Raw genomic sequence first — 26,131 nt, forward strand, 5'->3', positions numbered from 1 at the left:
AGCTTCAGGAGAAATTAGGCCGGGTGACGGAGCTTCACGAGCATGTCTTAGCCCGGGAGAAGGCCGGCTGGAAACATCAAACTAGATCTTGCCCAGGTAGAACTGGCATCGGTACTTTCTGAGTCAGAATCATCTCAAAAGATATTTGAGACCAGCTTACAAACTGCTCGTGTGGGGACCCGGACGCTAATCATCTTCTTAATCATCTTTGGGATTTAGTTATCAATTAAGATAAACAGGGTCTAAAAATTTTTCTTTTTAAAATGTAAATACGGAACGTAGTGGAATTGAACTAATATACATCTCAGTGTAAAAGTACAATTATATACGACAATCATTCAAATTAATCTAAAGTTCGACTACTAAATTTCAAGTATTAAACCAAGTTTACAGTAAGTCTGGAATAACCACTCTAAACTCTTCTTCTCTCATTATCTTCTTGACCCCGATCTTATCCCACCTGTTGTCATGCACACATACAAAACAAGACAACAGCCGGATACTCCGGTGAGAATAAATCCCAGTATAAAACATGGTAGATATGCATGTACACAATATAAATCATAAAGCATACTATTATGCATAAAATCAGTAACAATAGGTTTCATAGTCTATGAAACCAAATCAAAATAAGCATGCAGTAACAATGGGTTCCATAATCTCTATACCAAAATAAAATAAGCATGCAACTCAATTCAATTCATATCTTGACTCGACTCTAACTCTAGGGATCCCGGTGTGAATAAGACGTCACTGTCTGTCACCTACCCTCCCCATCGGGGTGACGGTACGTCTTATTCATAGACTTCGGTCCTGTCTGTATCGAATGTCTACAATCGGAGGAAGTCTGCTCCTATGCGTCGATACCACCGAACGTCTAGTTTGGCAAGTCTGCCAATGACTCATATCTCAATGCTTGAATATAAATCTATAAACAAGGCATAAACATAACACAATATAAATAACAACTAGTATGTGATTTTGGGAAACTCCAACCAAATCTGGTTCGAGTCATATCTCCTGAATTGACATGAATTATACCTTTGTCTTCCCGCTCTGACGAAGACGAAGTCTTGTATTCTAATCTGTCCATATCCAGTCTGGCAATGACAATAGCATAAATACAATATCAGTATATAATTCAATTCCAAACATGTTCTGATCAATACTCAAATCAGTATATAATCTGATCCAGATCTGAACAAGGTACAATCTAATTCATATCAACGATATCACGATACAATCGAGATCATTACTGAATCTGATTAATCTAAATCAACTGATATTTCGACGGCATAATAATACAGTTTCAATAACTCCGTCAATCTCAACATCACAGATATAATACCAGAATTCATAATCAGTATCAGTACAATTCATAATCTCAATATCGGTATACTCAAAATCAGTAACAACACAACTCAGATATCAAATCTCAATCAAATCCACTCCGAAAATCATAACAATTCCATAAACAGTTTATTATTTAATCTGACTTCAGTTATACAATGCCTAGTATTCCCAGAACACATAATAATGATCAAATAACCGTTCCTCCAATATTATAATTTCAAATGATAACAGAACTTAATAAAACTACGTCTTGTTGTAGCTCGTGTCTAGAGGAGCACGGTACTGTGTCCGGATTCAAATTCTGATAACTGGATCTTGAAAAATCAATTTCCAAAGCTCCAAAATAACTTGAAGATTCTCCAGAGAATTGTCTCGTTTTCTTCTTGAAGAAGGACATGAAAATGTAAATGTATATACCAAGTTGCATGGTGGTGACAAGTGTCCCACTCAATTTTCCATATTTGCACTTTAGTCCCTCAATTCTTCACTATTTGCAATTCAACCCTCAATAATTACGAAATTGCCATCAAATTTAAATCAAGTATTTGTCCCACTTAATTACAAAATTGCCATCAAATTTAAATTAAGTATTTTTCCACATAATTACAAAAATGTCATCAATAATATTTTTTTTTCGGGGTCTCATAAAATTGATAACATCTCGGGCCTTACAATTCTCCCCCTCTTTATTTGAGTTCCTATAACCTCTATTATGTCAATTAATCAACGTCTGATTACAGTAATTAAATCTCGGGCATTACAGCTCGTCTGAAGGTGCAAGTGGCAAGGCAAGAAACATAATCTTATCGGGCCCGAGCTGAAGAGGCGACTGCTGCTCTGGAGCTTCAGAAGTCTTCCCATGAGGAGAGGATGTCTCAATTTTTGAAGTCCAAGGAGTTTAAAAAGATGGTGGCTGACAAAGCCTTTATTTATTTTGATTTGGTTTTCAACAAATGCTTGGAGCAATTCCAAGAAGCCGGCCTTGTCCCTACTGACCGAGAAGATTTTCCTGACTTGATGAAGATGGCTGCTTCTCTCCCGGAGGACGAGGAGGAAAAGGAGGATCCAAAAATAGATTATGATGTTCTTCTCCTTTTTTTTCTTCCCAGGCTTCCGGGCACCTTGTAAGTTTTCCCCTTTTTAATGAAATATATTTCCTTTTCTTCTCTTGCATTTGATTGAATTATTAATCAAAAATTGTTAGAAATGTTCTAAGAAACTTCAAACATCACTAAAAAATACTTTAAAAACACGTAATCAAATTCATGAGCTTGTCGGATGATTGAGATGAGCTTCTTGAGCCAGGGTACAAATCCTGGGCTTGGTAGATACACGGGGTGCAGGTCCCTAGGCCAGGGTGCGGGTCCCTGGACTTAATAAATCAGCGGGGTACAGGTCCCGGGCCAGGGTATGGGTCCCTGGACTGAGTAGATCTCACGCATACGGGTCCTCGAGCTAGGGTATGAGTCACTGGACTTAGTAGATCAACGAGGTACGGGTCTCCAGGCCAGGGTACGGGTCCCTGGACTTAGTAGATCACCGGGGTTCAGGTCACCGGGCAAGGGTACGGGTCCCTGGACTTGGTAGATGTTTGTCTGAATAATTCCTTTATTTGATGTATAAATAATAGATATAAGGACCAAATCCTTACACATAATATTTCTTCAAATGAAAATCATTCCACGGTCTTTTAAGGTTGTGTCCCTGAGAGTCCTCTAAATAATAGGCTGCTCCCGAGCTAACTCTCTTAATCACTTTGAAAGGTCCCTCCAATCGTTCTAACTTCCCCACATCACCTACTGGCTTGAAATTTTTCATGACTAGGTCTCCGACATGGAAATCTCGTGCTCGAACGTTTTTGTTATATGACTTCACTGCCATTCTAACTCTTCTTGGAGGATTCCATCCACAAAAATGGAAATCTCCAAGAAGAGTTATAATGGAAGTTTCTGCTACTTGGGTAGGTATTATTGCAGGCCAATCGATTGGAGAACCGGGTACTCAATTAACATTAAGAACTTTTCATACCGGCGGAGTATTCACGGGGCACAACCCGACTTTGATAGGCTTCCATTTGGATGATTGTCTGATCTCTTTTTTCTTCAACCAAATTAAGCTAAATGGCTCGGGTCTGATCATTGTTATTAGGATAAGATTCTATCCGAGTAGAAAATTGTCTGATTTCTACAGGTTAGACTGCTTTCGAACCATAGACTAAGCTGTAAGGAATTTCCCGAGTAGCCGTCCGAGGAGTAGTCCGATATGCCCACAATATACTTGGAAATTCCTCTACCGAATCTTTTATTTTCCCATGAAGTCGGCCTTTTAAAGCTTGTATGATGATCCTGTTGGTTACCTCGGTTTGGCCATTGTCTTGTGGGTAGGATATCGAGGTGAAAGATTGAGTAATCTTCATTTCTTTACACCAAGACGGAATTTTCTTTCCCTGGAACTGCCTTCAATTGTCTGAAATTAGTCTTCTTGGGATGCCAAATCTCCAAACGATATTCTTCCAGAGAAATTTCACCACCTCTTTCTCAGTAATTTTTGCCAAGGGTTCAGCCTCCACCCATTTAGAGAAATAATCTGCAGCCACAAGAAGGAATTTTTTATGTTCCCGGGCTATGGGAAAAGGGCCCACAATATCCATGCCCCACTGATCAAAAGGACACGATGCTGAGATAGGTTTCATGTCAGTCGTTGGATTGTGTTGAAATGTAGAATGATATTGGCAACCTTTGCACGATTGAACAAATTGAGTAGCATCTTGATTTACCCGGGGCCACCAAAATCCGGCTCATATCATTTTCCGAGCCAGGGCAGTTCCACCGAGATTTCCGCCACAACACCCTTCATGTATCTCTCGAAGAACATATTCCACTTAATTTTCTGCTAAACATTTGAGCAAGGAGCCCTGATAGGATCTTTTGTACAAAATATCATTTAAAAGGACAAACCTGGGTGCTTGTTTTTTGATTTTTAAAGCTTGAGTCCGGTCTTTGGGGAGCTTATCATGGACTATATACTCGATCAGAGGAGTCATCCATGAGTTTTTTCCGGTAGACGACATCTCTTCATCAACAGAGAGAATTAGTCGGGTAAAACACAGGACTTCCCGGGTGCTTATGTCTGCTATAGAAGCGGCTAATTTAGCTAAGGTATCAGCCTCACCATTCTCTTCCTTGGGAATTTGTTCGATGCTCCAATCAGTTAGAGAGGCTACCTGAGCTATGATGAGTCCCAAATATTTGAGCATTTTTTTTTAATTTTTGGCCTCATATGTTCCTTTGATTTGTTGTGCGACCAATTGAGAATCAAAGTAAATAATGACCCGGGATGCGGCGACTTCCAGGGCGGCTTGTAGTCCGGCCAGAACGGCTTCTGTCAAGGCCCGAAAATCCTTGCTTGAAAATTTGCGGGAAATTTAAAATTTTTCTTTTAAAATAAATGGAGTGCCTCATTCATACCAAAACTGATAAAATGTTTAACGTTCAAAATAGCAGCAGAAGAAATTATACTTGTCAAAATAAAAAGTAAAAGTATTCAACAACTGATAAAATATTTGAGCATTAAAAAGAAAATGGCAAGTGCTGAAACTGAGGTCCTCGGGTGCCACTACTGCCGACCCAAGCTAGCTCACTGGTCCCCGCCCTCGGCCCTGGCCTCATCAGTACCTACAACAATCAAGTCTAGTGAGCCTAAAGACTCAGCATGCATATATCGCAGGTAACGAAGTAAAATCTGAAGTAAAATATGCATGGGATAAAATATCATGTCATGAGGCATGCTGAAAATAATCTGTACTGAGCAATTATAATACGTGCATAACTGAACTGAAAATCACAGTAAAAATATTTTCTCCTTGGAGCCCTGTACTGAAATAACTGGTAAAATTTTCTGTTGAGATTATGGTCTACGCCTGTGGCCCCTGCACTAAGCTGAACTGATCGGTAACTAGCTACCGGGGAGTGTAAAACTGAACTGAGCTGGCCGGTCACTGGCGACCGGGTGGTACCAAACTAAACTGAGCGGTCACTGGCGACCGTATAAAATAATGCTCCCATACATAGTGAATTGACCACAAGCAATATCGCATAAATCTCAAAAATAAGTATTTTCTGTTTTCATACACGTAAAATAATTAACTGGCATAATGAAAATATCATGTGTATTTTACCAACTGGATTGGATTGGATCGTCCCCAGGCTCGCTGCAACCTAACTGTGTCATGAAAAATATGCAAATGCTTATACTTGCCCAAATTATGCAATTAAGTTCAAAAGATGCGACTATGACGCCTAATGACTTCGTATTTAATCATGACTCCGAACCAACCTGAACCGACACTGAACCGACATATATTCATGATTAAAATACGCTTAAAATACTGAAATAATGCCTCCTATAATGATGAGGGTCGAAATCTAGGTGAAATGGAGGCCAAAACATGAAACGCTCTTTCGAGAGTCAATTTGGCACATCGCACCGTAAAATCTCGTACGACCTCGAAAATGATCCGAATCACAAACGGTCAAAAACACGACCTTCCCAACTCAAAGGGGCACTGTCCAGTCCAAGGCCATAGGCTAAAAGCCAACCGAGAACTCTAACGAGCCACCGAACCGACACAGCAAGTTGCTGTCCCAAAAATACAGCAACCTTGCTTGGCTTGCTTGCGTCGTTTGCAAGGCTAATGGCCATTGGGGCTTGAACCACCGACCAAAACCTCTCCACAACGTCCCAAGGAATGATTTGAACCATGGCTAAGGGCCCTAGGCCAGGCACAATCCTCACCATTCCAGCAACCAACCGAACACTCTTACCGAGGGCCCTCATGCGTGCGTGTGTGGTGTTGTGCTTCGCTTGCTGTCTCGACTCGTTCCAGTGGCCATTTGGTTGACCATGGCATGATCTAGACATCTTGGGGTATGGTATGAACCGTGGCTAAGGGCCATAGGCCAAACAAGATCCACACCATTCCCAAAAAAAATCGAATCAATACATGCTGTATAATGAAGGGGCCGAAGGGTGTAGGGGTTGTTCTTGATGTTTTAATTGAAAACCGAGCAACCATGGACCAAGCCACCAAAAGGGCGACTTAGTCACGTCTTAGAAATGCTAGGGAAGTGATCTAACCATGGCTATAGGCCCTTAGGGCAGCCAATATCAGATCCTTTCCTCTTGACAGAAAACAGAATTTTTCGAACCCAATCCTGCGCCTATGGGGAGCTTACTGTCATTTCGGTTTTCCAGCAAGCATGGGGGCTGAATGAATGGACCAACATGGTCCTAATGCATCCTATTACATGTCTAGGAACAGCCTTGGGAGCCTGGAGTCGATCCATAACCTGTAGCACTGAAACAAGAGAAATCCGTGAAGAGCACATGAAAGTCAAAAAAATTCTGCACATGCATTTCGAAAATGCTTGATGTAAATTTCGGTTTTCTTGAATAAAAATCATGTAAAAGTGATGTTTAAAATAATAGTAGGACTTGATTGAGGGTTGAAAGAAATCTATACATGCCTGGTTTCGTTTTGAAAGAAAACGAACGAAACAACGACGATGCGGCGCGGAGGAGTGGAACGCTTCTTTCCTTGCTATCTAAGCTCTCGATTTTTCCTCTCTTGTTCTAGCTATGAACCCACGATTTCTAGCTCTGAAATGTCTCTCAATTTTCGAGATTAGGGAGTGGGGGAAATGGATAGGAGAGTGAGGGAAGTGGGTGCAAAATATATGGAACAAATCAAGACCAAGTCTACCTTTTTTTTGAAATTTGAATTATTGTTTGCTATCAAATCTTCTTGGGGTGTTTGTGGATGGGGTGGCCGATTTCTTTATGCTTAGACTAGGTTAGGATAATGCTAATTAGATAATTAAATGGTGCTAAAACTTGAAGGATTATCTTACTTAATTAATTACAAAGAAAGGGTTAAAGGTGATGTGTTGGCAAGGACTTAATTAATCAACTAGGGGCCGAAATTTACTATTTAAATGGAGGGGAAATATTATCTAGTTGATAAATTTCTAAACCTTTAAAGCCTTACCTATTCTTTAAATATTTATTGAACTAATCCCTTAATTAATTGTACTCAAATGAATTTATTTCCTACTCACCTCAAGTAATTAAAATAAATCCTCAACCTCCTTTTTAACTTAAATCAACTTACTTGCTAGCTAAAAATAAATCCTGGAAATATTTTCTAAAGTTTAAATTTATCTCTAAACTCCAACTCCAGTCCGGCCTCACTGAGTTAACTGAAAAGAAACAAAATTTAAACTGCTGGCTAAAATAATTAACTTCAAAGAAAAGCATTTAAATAATCATGCAATGAAGTCAATTTAATTTAAAATACTAGAATTATGCATGGCTTATACGTAGACTGATTTACGGGTTCTACAGCTTCATATTCAGCTTCATTATTGGTGACCGGGGAATCGATCCTCATAGACAATTTAATCTTCTCTCCTGATGGAGCAATCAGAACCACTCCAACTCCACATCCTGAAAAATTTGATGCACCATCAACAAAAACTCTCCATATTTCCTCTTCTCTTGGTTGAACCATCTCTATCAGAAGTCCGTCAATGCTTTGGCTTTTATAAACTCGAGGTTTATATTCAATGTTATATTCCCCGAGCTCCATCGTCCACTTAACCATTTTTCCCGATACTTCAGCATGTGTCATGATTCTTCCAAGGGGGGAATTGGTGAGAACCACGATAGGATGTGAGAGAAAATAAGGTCTTAGCTTCCGGGCAGTTACCACCAGGGCCAGGGCTATTTTCTCTATTTTACTGTAATTCAACTCTGCTCATCTGAGGGCATGACTGACATAATACACTGGCTTTTGATCGGTCACCTCCTCTCGGATAAGTATAGAGCTTGCAGCATATTCTATGGTGGACAAGTAGATCCAAAGCTTTTCCCCGGGCTTAGGCTTTACAAGGACGGGCAGCTCGAATAAATTCTTTTTCAGATCTTGAAAAGCCTTCTCACACTTCTCATCCCATCCAAATTTTTGTGCCTTCCTCAGAACTTGAAAAAATGGGTAGCTTCTATGGGCAGACTGGGAAATGAATCGAGATAAGGCAGCGATTCTCTCGATCAACTTTTGCACTTCCCGGACAGAATGGGGTGAAGGCATGTCAATTACTGCTTTGATCTTCTCTGGGTTTAATTCAATTCCTCGATCTGTTACCATGAAACCCAAGAACTTTCCGCTTCTAACCCCGAACACACATTTGGCCCGGGTTGAGCTTTATTCCATATTGTTTCAGGGTGGCAAAGGTCTCGGTCAGATCAACAACAAAGCAAGAGACTTCCCGGGTCTTGATCAGAATATCATCCACATAGACTTCCACATTCCTACCTATCTGCTGCTGAAAAACATGATTCATCAGACGCTGGTAGGTGGCTCCGGCATTCTTCAATCCAAAGGGCATAACCACATAGCAGAAAATGCAACCAGAAGTGATAAAACTGGCTTTATCTTGATCTTCTTGGGCCAAGGGGATTTGATGGTACCCCAGATAAGCATCTATAAAACTTAATAATTCGAACCCGGACGTAGAGTCCACCAATTGATCAATCCGAGGAAGTGGATAACAATCTTTGGGACAAGCTTTATTTAGATATCAAAAATCTACGCACATTCTCCATGTCCTGGTAGCTTTAGGAACAAGGACCACATTCGAGAGCCAAGTGGGAAATTGTACCTCCCGAATGTGAATGGCCCGCAAAAGCTTTTCTACCTGTTCATCAATGACTTTATCTTTCTCGGGGCCGAAATGCCTTTTCTTCTGCTTCACAGGTCTGGATCCCGAGATAATGTTAAATTTATGCTCAGACACCTGAGGCGAGATCTCGACTAATTCCTTCTGAGACCAAGTGAAAACGTTGATGTTAGCTTTTAAACAGTTTAAGAGATTTAGCCGAGTGGAAGCATTAATGTCTCGGGCCACCCGGATATGTTTCCCTGGCTCAACCTCCACGGCTTCTTGTTATTCCTTCGCAATAAAATGCACCTCTATTTCCTCGGCCACCTCCTCTGTTTGACTTACTTTCTTCCCCTTGTCCTCCCTCCTTGCCCTTTTTTGATCCACCCGGACAGTTTCACCATAACACCTCCGCGAGGAAGGCTAATCTCCCCTGACTTCCCTGACTCGTCCTCGTACTGGAAATTTAATTTTTTGATGATAAGTAGAGGCCACAGTTTTTATCTCATTCATAGCGGGTCTCCCGAGGATAATGTTTTATGAAGATGGGGCATCCACTATCGTAAAGACAGTCATGACTGTCTTTCGCAAATCTCCAATTCCAGGGTTAATGGCAATGTTTTTTCCCCCTCCGGATATACAACGTGACTCGCGAAGCCAAACAAGGCAGTCTCAACCGCCTCCAACTGGTACTCATGTAAATCCATTTGAATCAAGGCTTCTTTGAAGATGACAATGACAGAGCTAACATTGTCAACGAACACACTTAATACATCATAATTGGCCTCTCGGACTTGAATAACCACAACATCATTATGAGGTAGGCCGACTCCCCTGAGGTCTTCTGGGCCAAAACTTATGACCGGCTCATTTCTCCCCTTCCCATTAATTTCCAGACACTCTCTTCTACTTCTTGCTTTCCGGGCACAGTTGGAGTCTCCATCTGTGGACCCTCCCGAAATCATTTTTATTACTCCTCGAATCATGGAAGGGTCTTTATTTTCTAATTGCTTACTTCTCTTTTCCCGGTAGCTTCCCTCCTCTATCCTACTTCCACTCAAGATATCTTCGGATATTCTAGGAGTGTTAGGTCCGGGACGTCGAGATAACCAAGGTGGTTTTCGGGGTCCATCTCGAGAGCGATGAGTTTCAGGCACAGAGCGCCTATTGGACTCTTTCTTCAAAGTTCGGCATTCACTTGTATCATGAGAACATTCTTTGTGAAGGGTGCAAAACCCTTTCTTATCTGGTCTTGGCAGTCATGCCATCGAATTCGGACAAGGGGTTATGTCTGAGCTACATTCTTGAATTTATCGATCTCGGATAACCTCAAAGGGACATGAGAGAAATACCCCGGACCATTCTTCTTATGAGCTCTCTCCTCGGGCCTGACAACCCGGTCTCCCCTGGATCTCTTCAGAGCTTCTCTTTTTTTTTTTTTTGGGCCTCCTCCATGTTGATGTATTTCTCTGCCCAGGATAAGAAGTCTTCAAAGTTCCCGGGCAATTTCTTTGTTAAAAATCGAAAGAGATCTCCCTCCCGTAATCCTTGCATAAATGCAGTAGTTTTTGTCTCGGGGGCGCAGGCAGGGAGATCCAAAGCTACTCGATTAAATCGCTTGATATATTCTCTTAAAGTTTCATCCTGGCCCTGATTCACCTCAAACAGGCTAAAAGCAGTCTTCTTTTATTTCTTACTGCTACTAAATTGGTGCAAGAACACTGTCTGGAAGTCTTCGAAGGATTGAATGCTTTGAGGTGCTAACCCTTCTAACCATCTTTGGGCTGAGTCGACTAGGGTGGTCAGAAATACTTTGCATTTAATTTGATCACCATAACAATGTAGCATGGCCATGTTCTCGAATCTGGCAAGATGTTCTTCAGGATCGGAGCTCCCATCATAGTCCTTAATCCTGGCTGATTTGAAGTGCCCGGGAAGTGTTTCCCGGACAATGATATCAGTGAACAGGCAACCCTTAATAACAACTTGAGCGCTGCTCCTAGAGCCGACCTACCCCTCTAACACTTTTACATTTCTCCTCAAATCCTGTAAGTCTTTTGCCACGGTAGGAGATTTAGAACCAGAACTCGACTCCCTCTCTTCTTCCCTTACCTCTTCCTCTCGATCCTTCTGCGACTGCTCACGCTCCTGCTTTGGATGGGTGTAATGATAAGTAGAGGTTTTCTTCGCCATGGCTACCTTCACAGCATCAGTTACAATCTCGGTCAATTCCTCAAGTGTTAAATTGATGGTAGGCTGGGGATCATTAGGTGGCGGGCCACATGCACCAGAAAGACGACTGTTATTCTCTTCCTGGATCCGAGAAGTGTCTTGGTTTGCCATCCTATTAGGAGCCATATCAACGTCTTATCTCTTATTTCCCATAGACGGCGCAATGATGTGATCTGGGTGAAATGAAAGAGCCAGGTCGTATGCTCCACCAGATCTCTTATCGATATATAGGGAATAAGAGTAAGATGTATGAATCAAAACTTCTCTCCTCGAACAGTTCGGAAGATCTGCAAATACAAAGATAACAACGTGAATGGGCGCCGGAGGGGTATCCGGCGTGACCACTCCGATGCTTAAGTCAGTGGAGGACTCAAGCTATAAACCAATGTAACCAGAGGTTGGTTGTGAGATTGGTGTGGAAGGTGAGTAGTAAATGAGCAATAAATGTGTGTATTTTAGATCTGAATAGAGAGTAAATGCAAACAGAGAACCTGATATTTATAATAGGGGATGTAATGATGACCTCGTTCTTTGTGTTTCTCATTAATTATAGTAGGGCGGCTGATTATACCCTATTATTCTGACATGTCAAATCTCCTACTAGTCATATCCAGCCCACTTGATTTTGTTAAGCCCTTGGATTGGTGTCAGAGATAGGTTGGCCGCCCACACCTTACTTTGCCGGTGTAATTAAATGCGGCACTCATATCGAAGTGGTTTGGGGAGAACCTCTCGAGAACTTACACGAGAGCCCGGGCATCCAATAGCTCGGGGCAGTTATGTCCCAGATGTTAAACGGCCCGGCTCTTCGGTGGGCCTCTTCAGAGATTCTCCCTGTCAAGCTATTCTTTCAAGGTCCCGGGCAGCTCGAGATCCGGATTTTTACTCAGATTATTGTCTTATTGACCCGGATCGCCCATGACCTTGGAATAATCCATCTTCCTGACCCGATCACAATCCATGGCCCGAGACATCTCAGGCACTATCCATGGACCGGGACATCCCGAGTTATCATCAGTGTTATTTGTTTAATTACATTATTTGGTCGAAACATGATATATTTATTATGATATCATGTTTTTACTTTTGTAATATCATATTTTATATAAATATTAAAAATTTATATTTTTGTATTCACACAAGTTAATATTATGTATATTAAGCTATAATTTAAACTTAAATTTTGGTGATTATAAACTAAACTGATCCAACTCAATTGAATTGACAAATGTATATTACTCGCTCGAAGAGTTTATTCGATTCGCAGCTTGCAATTGAACTTCACTTATCCTTATCAGTAAAAGAAATGACGAGATTACAACAGAACGATACCAATCTGAACTGAGTCAAATCACTCTAAGTTGAAGGCATCCTTCGAGTACAAAAATCATTGAGCTTATGTGCTTATCAGCAAGAACGAACAACAAAATAAAACATCTGTCGGTTGCCTCATCCTGTTAGTATCCAAGAAAATTTAAGTTGCCCAGTACTATATTTGTGAACATAGCAATGAAATTTTTCTTATAAGAATTATCAATTAATAAAGTAATATCAGTATACAATTTTTGAGATATTATCATACTTAAACAGATAAATATATTTTATTTAGATCAGGAAATGAAATATCTTGAATATTATCAAAATTTTAAGAATTAGAAATTGAATTATTATTTTCAATAGCTGAAATATGATAATTTAAACTATTATTATTGTATTGTAAAATTTTTACTTGTTTTTTAAGATTTTATATTTCTTTAACTAAATCCTGTATAGTAACTGGATTTTGTTGACTATATTTTTTCTATAAAATATTTTTGACTTCTCTCATAGAATATGCTTGTTCTTGTTTAACAAGAATGTTATTATTATTATTGCTAGTTGAAGCAGTATTTTTCATTTGATCAATAATTGTAGATTTCAATATTGGATCCTTAATTATTTTAAAAAAATCTAAAATATTATTATTTATTAAAACATTTATATTTCTTGAAATTGAGACATAAGTTTGTAAAAATCATCATTTTTAACATTATTATCATCTATATGATTTATGAAAGATTTTCCTTGTATATAATTAATACATTCTTCTATATCTGATTCATTATCTAGAATTTCTTCTGAATTATAAGATTTTGAAAAATTCTCATATCCACTATTAGATTCTTGATTTGAATCCATTATTATTTTAAATAAAGTTTCTTTTAGATTTTCATCGATATCTAAATTATTAATTTTGTTTTTAACTCAACATTGATTAGCATAATGTCCTGACTTTTAAAATTTTCTACAAATTATTAATTTTTTTTTTTTTATATCTCTCTGATTTCCGTAAATCACGTCTTTCTTTTCTTTTCTTTTCTTCTTTTTCTCTTTTTTTCTTCCAGACAAATGTCTTTTCTTTCTATAAAGTTTTTCGTCTTTATCTATTATTTTCTTCTTAACTTTATTAGGTAGGTCCATACCAAATTGATCAAGAAATTTACCGAATAGTTTTTTTTTCAAGTAAATTTCGTCTTTTAATTTGATTATTTAATTTTAATTCATTACAGAGAGTTAAACCCTCTTGTATACTAATACTATTAATTTTCCATAAGTATAATTCTCATATGAAATATAAATATCATTTTTTCGTAAAATTTTTCTAATTCTTTCAGCAAATAGAAAAGGTAAACCATTTATAAATTTGATTTTCCAAACACTATTATTACAGTCTGGTATTTCATAAATTTGAAATAAAAATGTATCTTTATACCATCTAAAATCAATAAGTGTTTTACATTTTAGAATACTTAATAAAGTATGAATTTGTTCACCATTATCAGTAAATTTACCAGTAAAATGTTCAATCATTATCATTATTAATGAGTAAACTGAATTCTCTATTTGAATTCGATTCTCAATTTTAATTGAATTAAGAATTTCATCTGTATGAGATTGATTTAAATAATGATCCCACCAACCTTTAAGTTGGCAGTAAATCCTACTAGTAATCATTTTAACAATATTTTTATCATTATTGCCTGAAGTTTTACATACAGTGCTATACATAAGCATTATGTGAGTAGTGTTATAAATTTGTTTATTACTAATACCATCAATATTTCACACATAATTATTTTTCTCATTATAACTATTGGAAAAGATAAATTCTTGTTCTTCAAAAAGTACATCCATAGGAGTAGGTATATCATAATAATATTTGGTTTGGGTATGTTTATCTGCTCATTTAGTTTTATTTATTTCTTCATCAGAATGATTATTAATATTTTCAAACTATTCATTAAGATTATTTAAATTAAGAGTTTTAAATTTTTCTTCCAATAATTTTTCTATATCAGAAACAAAAGACTTAAATTTAAAATCTTTTATCTCTTGAGGGGATTGAATAGAAGAAGTAACAATATAAATAATATTAGATTTTTCTTTAGACTGTATATGAACATCTGATTTAATTTGATTGATATCTAAAATAATTTTACCAATACGATCTTTAAGAGAAATTATTTCTTCTCCTATTATAGTAAGATATAAATTTGTATAATTCTATTTTTCAATTATCTGATTAATATGTTTAACAGTTATTTGTAACATATCATTGTCAAAAAATTTGAAAAATCAGTAAAATTTAAAATTTCATTATTTTTTCTATAATAAAAGATTGTTGAGGAGGATAAATAGATTTTTGAATCTGTCATGAGGAAAGTTTATAACTTCTTTCAAGTATAGAAATATAATCTATAATAAATATCTTAAAAAACCAAAGAACAAAATGAATTTATTTATATTGGTTTTCACAATATTTATAAAATTCTATAACAATATAATTAAATTCTTCTTCAGATAAACTTTTAAAATACTAATCTATGAAAGATTCTCATTTGGGCAGATAAAATTCTGCATTTATTTTGGCTCTAGCTATAGAACCTTTAATAAAATCTATTTTTGATTTACTGTCCATCAAATACAAAAAATTCATTTATGAAATTGTATGAGTTTCTGTATCTTTTTGAAAGTTACTTTTATGAACAATATTGTTTTGATTTATGATTAAATCTTCTACTGTATCTTGTGCAGAGAATTCTAAATCTTCTCTTATCTGAGAAGTAGAGACTCTAGAAGTTAGTGGTATATCCACCATATAATCAAGAGGTGAAATAAAAGAATGACTAATAATCTTCTTTGATCATTATTAGACTGCATTTGAACATATCCTTCATTAATTTGTATAACTTTTAGTAAATCTCTATTTATTATATGATTTCTAGGAACATTTTTTTCAATTATCCATTTTTCTGGAAATTCAATTTCTTCTCATTTTATAGATCTACGAGTTGTAATATTAGACTATTAAAATTAGTTTCTATAAGAATAGTTTCATTTAATTTTTTTATCTATTCTTTTACACAGAGAATTTAGTGTAAATAGTGGTTTATAATAAATACCATAACAGATACATATAAGTTTCTGTTCCAGGAGTGTAATTATATCCACGTGTTTTAACATTTAATGTTAAAGAATCTAATATATTTATATCAGACAAAGATAAAGATAAATTAGGACAAACATAAAAATATATTGGTCCATGTGCCAGACTGGATTGAATTATTCCCATAACAGATTGTTTTCAATTTAAATTTCTACCGTCTCTTAAAGCTGCTATAAAGCTTTTTTGTAAGCCTTCTAAAGTTAAATGTCTAAAAGCAATTTGTATTAAACCTATATGAATAAATCTATAATTTTTCATATAAGATAAAATATCTTTATTATCTAATAATCGATCTAATAACCATTTCTTCATTATGAAGATGTATCTAAGATTTTGTAGTTTTAACTACTTGTTTGAAACCAATTCTTTCAAAGGTTCCTAACTTATAAATCATTTTAGATTCTAACTTAGAAATAGTCCATTTATTCAATAAATCTAAACTTTTTGTTAAATTGTATTCTTCATTAAAATATTAATTTAATAAAAGTGCTAAATTATTAACCAGACTATTTCCATGGCTCTGATACCATCTGAGGCTTGGAATAAAATTGAATTTGATAAGTGACATTGTTTTACCAAATTTTTCCTTAGTGACTTTCGCACACATGGAGGTTATTGGTTTCCAGCCGACTGAGCTAATAAAATGAATATTTAAATTTAAGAATAATAATGAATATAAGGTTCCTATTTGGAATTTTTACAAAACATAAAATGATTTATTAAAGTTATACCAAAGAAATTAAACAACAAAAGATTTTACCGAGTCCACCTCAGGAACATAAATTCATAAAAATCACCCATAGACGCCTTAGACGCCATTTCTCGGCTAATCAGGACGAAGGGCTACAACATGAATTTATTATTTCCTGGTTAAATTTTAGATATTTTAATTTTATTTTTTAAATATTTTTATTATACTAATATGATTAAGTGTTTGCTATTTTATCAAATTTATAGTTTTTAGTAACGATGCAATTCTAACCATGTAAATTGTACATGAACTCAAGCACCATATTCAATTGTTCTTCCTCGCATATACCGTTTCCCAACAATCCCTCCGAACAATTGCAATCTTTGCAATAAATAAGAATCGAACCTGTGACACCGACTGTAATAATAATTGTAAAATCAAATGCTTGTTGTTTTATCAAAATTTATAACGATTTAACTTTAACATTTTAAACTGTACAACAACTCAATCAATGTTTTCTCAAGAAAAAACAATTATTACCACCAAAAATACATAACCGACGTGTACTTTGCACGTACTACATTCTAGTTCATCTAATCTAAATGGATAAAATCTTAGATGTCATATTCCATTTAAATTATATTTTCGAGTAAATAATGAAACTATTATTATAGATGTCGACTTTGTCAAAACTTTAGAAAAGTACCGAAGCATCACCAAAAAGTAATCGTTATTTATTCTCAGAAAGAATTAACCGTTGGAAGTGCTTTGAAATAAATGAACTTATGCAAAATTGCATGACAACCCTTTAAAAAGTTTAAATACACAAATAAACATTTGTCTATACATTTTTTATGACTAGCTTCTATATATTTTTTTATATAATTAACAATTAATATTTTATAAAAATAAAATATAGTATTTTAATACATTGTAATCTATAGTAGAATATTACACGCTTTCTCGATCTAGAATATTCAAATCACCACGATGATCAACCAAAAGTCTTCCATTAAATTTCGTTTGAATTTTGACCGATGAGAACATGGCTTGCCGAATTGCCAATTTAGGTTTACATCATTAACTGAACCGTTAATAAAATATATAAAAAAATATAAAATTTATGGAAAATAAAAGATGCGATGCAACAAGTCTTTTTGGCGCGTTAAGAGCACTTGTTGGGTGCAATAATTTTCCCTGGTAGAACAATCGAACCGTGGTGTTTGAGCTGATGTGCGATTTAAAAGATTTGAATTGCACCAATACAACTAGCTATCACTTTTGGTAAAACGGTAAGCGCTCGGTCCTACAATTGGTATCAGAGCCAAGGTCAAGAGTTCGATTCCCATTGATTGCAAAGAGTGCAATTATCGGGAAGGAGATTGTTGGGATGCAATAATTGTCCTTGATAGAACGATCGAACCGTGGTGCTTGAGCTGATATGCGGTTTAAAAGATTTGAGTTGCACCATTACTACTAGCTATAGCTTTTGGTAAAGCAGTAAGCGCTCGGTCCTACAGCACTTGACAACCAAATAAGACAATACTGTTTTGGCAGATATTAGGTGACTTCAGATTTGGAAGAGAAAAAGGTTAACCAACAAAATTATAGCTAGTCGATCGAGTTTCTGTTTAAAGAAACTGTTTTCTATTTCAAACAAAAATTGAAGTCAAAAATTTATATGAAACGGTGTTACGAGTCGTATTTTGTGAGACTGGTCTTTTGTTTGGGTCATCCATGAAAAAATATTATTTTTTATGCTAAAAATATTGTTTTTTATTTTGAATTTCGTTAGGATTGACCCGTCTCACAAATAAAGATTCGTGAGATCGTCTCACGACATAGATGTACTCAAAATTGAGAAAGTAAGATGCCTTTAAAATAAAGTTATTCTAACTTCATCTTTTCATAAAAAGTGATTATGGGACCCCACAAGAAATTCTTGGTCAGCCATGGAAGTATCTCCATAAATATCCCCATAACTCTTTCCATTTGCCATGAAAAGAGATTTGAAAACGAAAATGAAAAGAGTTGATTTAATTTGTTTGTGGTCATTTGTTATTTTATGTGCAGCAATACTGAAGAGAACTTGTGCACAGAATCCACCCTATAAATCAGTAAACCTTGGTGCATGGCTTGTTGCTGAAGGCTGGATGACACCTGATCTCTTTAATGGGATTCCAAACAAAGATCTTCTTGTAATAAATACAATCTTGATTTTCTTTAGTTTATGCGATCAGTCAATGAATTATCATATATAAAACTGTTGAACTAATTAATAATTGTGTTATTTTGATTGTTATAATGCAGGATGGAACTCAAGTGCAGATAAAGTCCACAAGTCTGAACATGTATCTCTGTGCCGAAAGCGGCGGTGGATCCATCTTGGTGGCAAACCGCACTGCCGCCTCCGGCTGGGAGACTTTCAGGGTATGTAAGAGTTTTGTGTAAAATAATTTTTGTTCGTATTATAATCAGTATTAATATAATGCATATTGGTGTAGTTATGGAGAGTTGATGAGAGAACGTTCAACTTCAGAGTGTTCAACAAAGACTTCATCGGGATAATGGGTGGAACAGCGATTGCTCAAGCAACTCAACCTGGGAGCACTGAAACCTTTGTTATTGTAAGGAATGACACCGATCCTCTCCGAATCCGTATTCTTGCACCTAATGGCCTTTATTTGCAGGTATTGTTAGTTCCATTTGTATTACAAACGAAGTGTTTGGGCTGAAATCCCATTCTTGAACTGACATATGCTTAACAGGTATCTAACTGAGAAAATTTATGCATAGATTCTGAAAATTTGTTCTTGTGTTATGTGATATATGTGAAGGCTTTATCTGGGAATTCAGTGACAGCTGATTATGGAGGGAATCCAAATGATTGGGGGGACCAAAATCCATCTGTATTCGTACTAACAATTCTGAACACCTTACAAGGTGAATATCAGTTGACAAATGGTTATGGTCCTGCTCAAGCTCCTGCAGTAATGAAGGTAATTTGTAACGAGAGGTGTATAATAAGTGATGGTGTCACAAAATTTGAATTGGGATTAATGAATATTTTGTCATTACATATAAAACAGAACCATTGGAGCACCTACATTGTAGCAGATGATTTCATGTTCATGTCTCAGAATGGGCTCACCGCTGTTCGAATACCGGTCGGGTGGTGGATTATGTATGACCCTGCGCCGAAACCGTTTGTCGCCGGCTCGTTACAGGCTCTGGATAATGCTTTCACGTGGGCAGAGTAAGCGTATTGATTAACCGTGATATGGCCAATGTGTAGGAATTAGTCAGGGGTGCAAATTGGATCTCTCTTTTTATATATTACAAATGAATGACGGAGGGTACTTATTTGTTGATTAGATTAAAGATGTGGGTATATTGTATGCAGGCAGTACAATATGAAGGTGATAGTTGATCTTCATGCAGCTCCGGGATCACAGAATGGAAACGATCATAGTGGAACACGAGACGGATATCAAGAGTGGGGTGCCTCGTACATCCCACAGACAGTTGCAGTAATCGATTTTCTTGCTAAAAGGTTTTGGAAAACAAAGATTTAGATCATATGGGCTATTCAATAATTTGGGAGAGGGTCGATGATCATCTCCCTCAGCCTAATCTTGTCCCGTCCCACGCCCCCTGGTCAAGCAATGGGCTGATTCATTCCTCTATGCATGTGTTCTCAGCTTGTGTCTTGTGTGTTTCAGGTATGGTAATCGGATAGGTCTAGCAGCGATCGAGCTCATGAACGAGCCGTTAGCACCAGGGGTGACTTTAGATGACTTGAGCAACTACTATACAGCAGGATACAATGTAGTGAGGAAGTATACTTCAAGTGCTTATGTCATCTTATCCAACAGATTGGGAGATGCTAGCAACACAGAACTCCTTCCCCTAGCCGGTGGCCTCTCCCTTTCGGTCATTGACGTTCACTACTACAATCTTTACTGGGATTATTTTTCAACGCTAAACGTCCAACAGAACATCGATTACATCAATAATCAGAGAGCAAATAGTTTGCAACAAGTGACTCAGACCAATGGTCCTCTAAGTTTTGTAGGTAAGTTGGTTTCTCTCAGTGGATTTCTTTAACTATTTTGCTCCATTATTCACCATGGCAAAATAAATAACACAGTTTGCTAGAAAATTTGTGGCTTGTTTCCATAAATCGAGTTTGAAATTTTGGTGTGTAAGGCGAGGCTTCACATATTTGACTCGAGTCCTACGATTTCATCTCTTGATGCAGGAGAATGGACCGGTGAATTGGCAGTTCAAAACGCAGGAATGCAAGACTACCAAAGATATGCAAGTGCTCAGTTAAATGTGTATGGAAGAGCCACATTTGGATGGGCATATTGGTCATACAAATGCCAATATAATCACTGGAGTCTCCAGTGGATGATCCAAAATAATTACATTAAGCTACAGTGAATCAACTTTAGATACGCTCCATTTTACTATAAGAACAACTTTAGTCATAAAGGAGCGTAGATAATAAAAATGAAATGCAAATAACATTGGTCATTTAAATTATATGTGATAATGTCTGATAAAAAAAAAATGTAATTTTAAGTCCACATTGGCCAAATAATCATTATAATTACAATTTCGTCAATGTTTATATATAAAAGTATTCCTTTGTATGATAATCGTTCATCTACTAAAAGTATACCTAGCGTTTCGAAATCAGGTTTACAAAAAAAAATCAAATAATATTTTTAGTTGGCCAAAATTAAATTTTTTATCTCAAAATTTAAAAAATCTTATACATAAATAATATTATTTAAAAATTTTAAGCCCAGCAAAAGCCCGCTTGGCCACACGCTATATAAGTACTACCAGGCGTATATACATTGAAATGTTCTCTTGTTAATTAACTTTTGTATAAAAGAATCTGAAAATTATTCTAAATTTAAAATCGCAACAAAAAAAAAAAATAGTTTTAGTAATTTTTTAGAATTGATGAAAATTTTATCCTTTTCATTCTATGATATTTTTTACAATAGTTTTTAGAATAGGGATGATTGATATAGTCATTTAAAAATTCAAAAATTTTAGATAAAGACAAAACGATTATTTTAGTAAATATCAAAAAATTTAGATTTTAGAAAGTGGACAATATATGCTAGTTATAATGAGTTATAACTTTACTAACAATTTGCATCAATTATTTCCGTGAAACAGTTGATAATAGAGCTTATTCATAACATTATTATAGGATATGATATCCTATCACAGCACAAGTAGCAACACCTGAAGTCAAGTGCTATATGGAAATAAACAATAGAAGAATTTCCTTGATTTTCTTTGCATATTCAATGAAGTCATAAGAAGATATTTGAAGAAGTAGACCCACGTGAAGTAATAGGGCATCATTTTACTTCACATTATCACCGAAGTCGTATCCAAGAAATTAACGAAGTCTTTGGCCGGTTCAATGAGGGAAAACTGGTCCGGAATCAGACTGACGCCGAAGTAAAATAACGTCTTCTACGTCATCGATTTCGTAAAGTGCAGAAATAATATCTTATATATAACTGCATAGTTTACATTGAATGATGAAGTAAATGTGTTGTATAACTTGATAGGTTTTTTATTTTTGTGAAGTAATTGATGTGAACGGCTTCGATGTAATGGATCTAAATCAGTGACGGAGCCCAATTAGTGATGGTTATTGAGTAACAATTAGCGACGGTTTAAGCCAAAAATCGTTGCTAATTAACGACGGTATTTTGCTAAAATCGGGGCTAATTAGCGATGCTTTTTGTCAAAACCGTCACTATTTATATTTTTTAAATATAGTTTTATAATTCAATAAATAATCTTTAATTTTATAATTATTTGTATATATTTAAATAATCTCCTCAACTCAACTAAATATCATATTTTTAAATTCATGATCATAAATTAAAAATTGAAACAAAAAAAAATTTACCTTAAAAGCAAAATTAAAATCGACCAAGAGAGAAAAATGGACCGATCGAAGATGAAGCAGTGCGGAGAAAATAGAGTAAAGAGGCGGATATTTATAGGTAATTTGCGACAGTTTTTGATAAAACAGTCGCTATTAGCGACGGTTTTAAGTAAACATATCGTTGATTAGCGACGATTTTAATTAAATAGTTAAAAACCGTCGCAAAATATTATATGGTGATGCTTTTGGTGAGAACTGTTGCAAATATTTGCGACAATTCGTTAAAAACCGTCATTAATAGATTTGTTTTTTGTTTGTAATATTTAATATTTTGTTACTTCACAATTTACATTTAATGACAAAGTAGTAGATTTTAAAAACTTTATTTTTGGTATTATGGTGAAATAATTAATAGAGAACGACTCACAATTATTGAATTGTGGTGAAATAAATTATTTCTTTAACTTCGACACAATTTTTATATGACGAGTTATTTTATATTTTATTACTGCATCATTTAATTTAATAGTATATTTAAAAGACTTCATTTTTTTTTATTGTAGTGAGATAATTATTATGACGAGTTACTTCACAATTTATATTTAACGATATATGGAGTAGTAGATTTAAAAGATTTCATTTTTTTGTATTGTAGTGAAGTAATTAATAGAGAACGACTTCACAATTATTGAATTGTGGTGAAGTACATTCTTTCTTTAACTTTGACACAATTTTAATATGACGATTTATTTTGTATTTTATTACTTCATCATTTAATTTAGTAGTAGATTTAAAAGACTTCATTTTTTGTATTGTAGTGAAATAATTAATATGACGAGTTATTTTGTATTTTATTAGTTCATTATTAAATAAAGAGATAATTTAAGAGAAATAAATTAAAATTATGGTTCATTGTTTTACTTCACTAAATATAAATTTCAATTTTTTTTTTACTTTTTACTTCATCAAAACTACTTTGTCGAAGTAAAATGTTACAAAAAATAAGAAGTGAAGCCCGTGTTTTTTAAATTGTGAAGTAAAAAATAATGTTTTACTTCGTCAGTGTTATTATCGAAGTTGATTGGTATATAAATAATACTTCATAATTAATAAAAACCGAAATAACCATTGGCGAAGTAAAACCAAAAATTCTACTAGTGAAAATATACAACCATGCATGAGATATGTTTCTTCAAGCTGTACGAATCACCCCTAGAATTTTGATGCTAAGTTGCATTTGAAACACGCAGGAGTCTAACATAGATCTAATGAGCAAATCTTTGTATACATTATCATAGTTCCTTGTTCTATTGTGTGATATATGTTATGACATTGAATTCTCGCATCCAAGACGCAGCGGAAGTTTGAAATTTTGTTTTTCGACAATCGAAACGTTGCTTGGGCGTCGTGTATTTAAAAATATATTCATAGGGCGTATAGAATTTATACCTGTGCATATAAAACACTGGACTCCAAATTATTTCGATTTTTAAGCGAAGATAGCACTTCTTGTTAATCCATACGAACGGAACTCTTGTTTTTATCGTCTAATCAAGTCTACGATCAGAAGCTGTGTTCCTCACTTGGACTGCACTAGAAATCACGAGCGATATGTGCGTTAAGACTGTAGCATCCGAATTTGCAAAATCCAAACACGTTGTAACGACGACGGTGACGGAAGGAACAAGATGGCAAAATTTTTTCCTTGCAAATATCAAGGTCGCTGAGAGTTGAAAGAGCAAAAGGAAGAGAGTTTTTGATGTCTTTCTGTGCAAAACTTGTGTGCAATTCTTTCAATATCGATTTATGGCCCCTCATGGTGTATATATAGAGTGAGATTGGTAATCCAATTTAGGAGTCCCTCTTCCACAATGATTCTTAGTCCTTGTGGAACTAGGACTCTACATATTTCATTAATTTTAAATTCCCATTTTATTAATATTTATTATTTTAATCAACTTTTGATGATACATGGTATATTAATACCATATATTTATATTTACATACACATATTTTATATCAACATATAAAACATATATGTATATTAAATTAAATAACCATTATTTAATTTATAAAATTAACTCTTTGGTTAATTTAATTCTAAATTCCTCTAGAATATTTATGAGAATTTATAATAGTCATCAATATTACTACAATCATTTAATTATTAAATTCTCAATTTACTAAATAAATTATTCCAAACTCATTATAACTTCAATCGATGACCCGAGAGCGCCGATGTATCAAAGATACAACTCTCGTTCATATAATGAAAATAAAAATTTCAAAGATCAAAATTTTGACTTACCATATTGGGCGACTGTTAGTTTAGGGAACTCCTTCACAAAACTGGCAGTTCCACTCTCCTTCCTTATTTAGCAATTAAGCTAAGTTTCATTTCTTCCATTTTTTGGAATCCACTTATAAACTCTTTTATAAGCTTTTTTTTTTTTTTTTTTTTTTTTATCTCCATCAATCTATAGTCACCAAATTTCAACTCCTTGAACTTTGACTTTGTCAACGAGAACACGGAATCCGATACCTGTGTGTAGGACCGAGCGTTTGTCGCTTTACCAAAAGTTATAGCTGGTGGTAATGGTGCAACTCAAATCTTTTAAACTGCACAACAGCTCAAGCATTACGGTTCGATCTCTCTATCAAGAAGGGAGAATTATTGCACCCTACAATCTCCCTCCCAATAATTACATTCCTTGCAATCAATGGAAATCGAACCCGTGACCTTGGCTCTGATACCAATTGTAGGACCGAACGCTTATCGCTTTACCAGAAGCTATATCTGGTGGTAATGGTGCAACTCAAATCTTTTAAAATGCACAACAGGTCAAGCTATATCTGTGTGACCCCCTCAATGGCTCAGGAATACCGCTAGCCATTGATTCACATCTCCATGTGATTCAGAATAATATTTATTATTATCCGGGCTTACCTTAGTTAGCTTCATCATTTTCATCAACACTTTGATCAAGAATGTCAGTTTTCATTTCTGATTACACAAATCGGATCATGGTAAGAGCATCTAGTAGCATCGTTTCATGATCACCTAAGTATCACTGATAGTGCATGCAAGAACCTTTAGTCATGATTAGCATACAGTACTGTCCCTTCAACACATATATCCCGATCAAACATGCAACTATTGGTATATCGAGATTTGTATATAAATTCGATAACGATGTGAATTATCTTTGAGTAATAGTGTCATGGTATGTGTAACTAAGGAAACACGTTTTGAAACTGCACATGTCTTACTCTGACTAGAGATTTTTGCACTATTTACTCATCAAACCACATAAGATATCTTTACCTTTAGGTAAATGGTGAATCCCCGACTACAATGCATTTTCTCTTACGTATTTCGAAACTACATCCAACCTCACTAACTGAAACCCTCAATAGAGTTGGTAAACAGATCAAAGTGTGCATGCTATTACATATAGACCCTACATTGTCCTGTGTTAACGAACTAATGGTGTAGAACCATAACTACGGACTATTCCACTTGATAAGTGAGAACCACTTGAACAGTCCGATAGAGGGTTGTTCAGTGCATCATCATATGGTCACTCATCTGTTTGAATGGATATCTCCAGACCCTTGCCAATGAAACATGGCGTTTACATCACATATGCTAGTGTCGAGTTCAAGCGATCTTTATCCTTTTTTTATGTAGATGATTCAACTAGAAACCTGTTTAGAATATA

The 26,131-nt window shown here is 35.4% G+C and overlaps 1 protein-coding gene across 1 annotated transcript; it reads left to right on the forward strand.

The window, feature by feature from the left end:
• Positions 1-18,469: 18,469 nt before the first annotated feature.
• On the forward strand, positions 18,470-21,104 carry LOC140828492 (probable glucan 1,3-beta-glucosidase A). The gene is made up of 8 exons (XM_073191436.1): positions 18,470-18,678; positions 18,791-18,910; positions 18,985-19,170; positions 19,318-19,479; positions 19,570-19,736; positions 19,884-20,033; positions 20,203-20,555; positions 20,742-21,104. Exons 1-8 carry the CDS (start codon positions 18,478-18,480, stop codon positions 20,924-20,926), a joined length of 1,524 nt encoding a protein of 507 aa, XP_073047537.1. The 5' UTR covers positions 18,470-18,477; the 3' UTR covers positions 20,927-21,104.
• The last annotated feature ends 5,027 nt before the right edge of the window (positions 21,105-26,131 follow it).

This window comes from Primulina eburnea, chromosome 3, assembly GCF_022965805.1.
Source record: "Primulina eburnea isolate SZY01 chromosome 3, ASM2296580v1, whole genome shotgun sequence".
Lineage (NCBI taxonomy): Eukaryota > Viridiplantae > Streptophyta > Magnoliopsida > Lamiales > Gesneriaceae > Primulina > Primulina eburnea.

What these genes read in the sequence shown, in the direction of transcription:
- LOC140828492 (XM_073191436.1), top strand. Translation starts at nt 18,478, where the DNA reads ATGAAAAGAGATTTGAAAACGAAAATGAAAAGAGTTGATTTAATTTGT. An exon ending in TTCCAAACAAAGATCTTCTT is followed by an intron (nt 18,679 to 18,790) that starts GTAATAAATACA and finishes GTTATAATGCAG; the next exon opens with GATGGAACTCAAGTGCAGAT. An exon ending in AAGCTCCTGCAGTAATGAAG is followed by an intron (nt 19,480 to 19,569) that starts GTAATTTGTAAC and finishes CATATAAAACAG; the next exon opens with AACCATTGGAGCACCTACAT.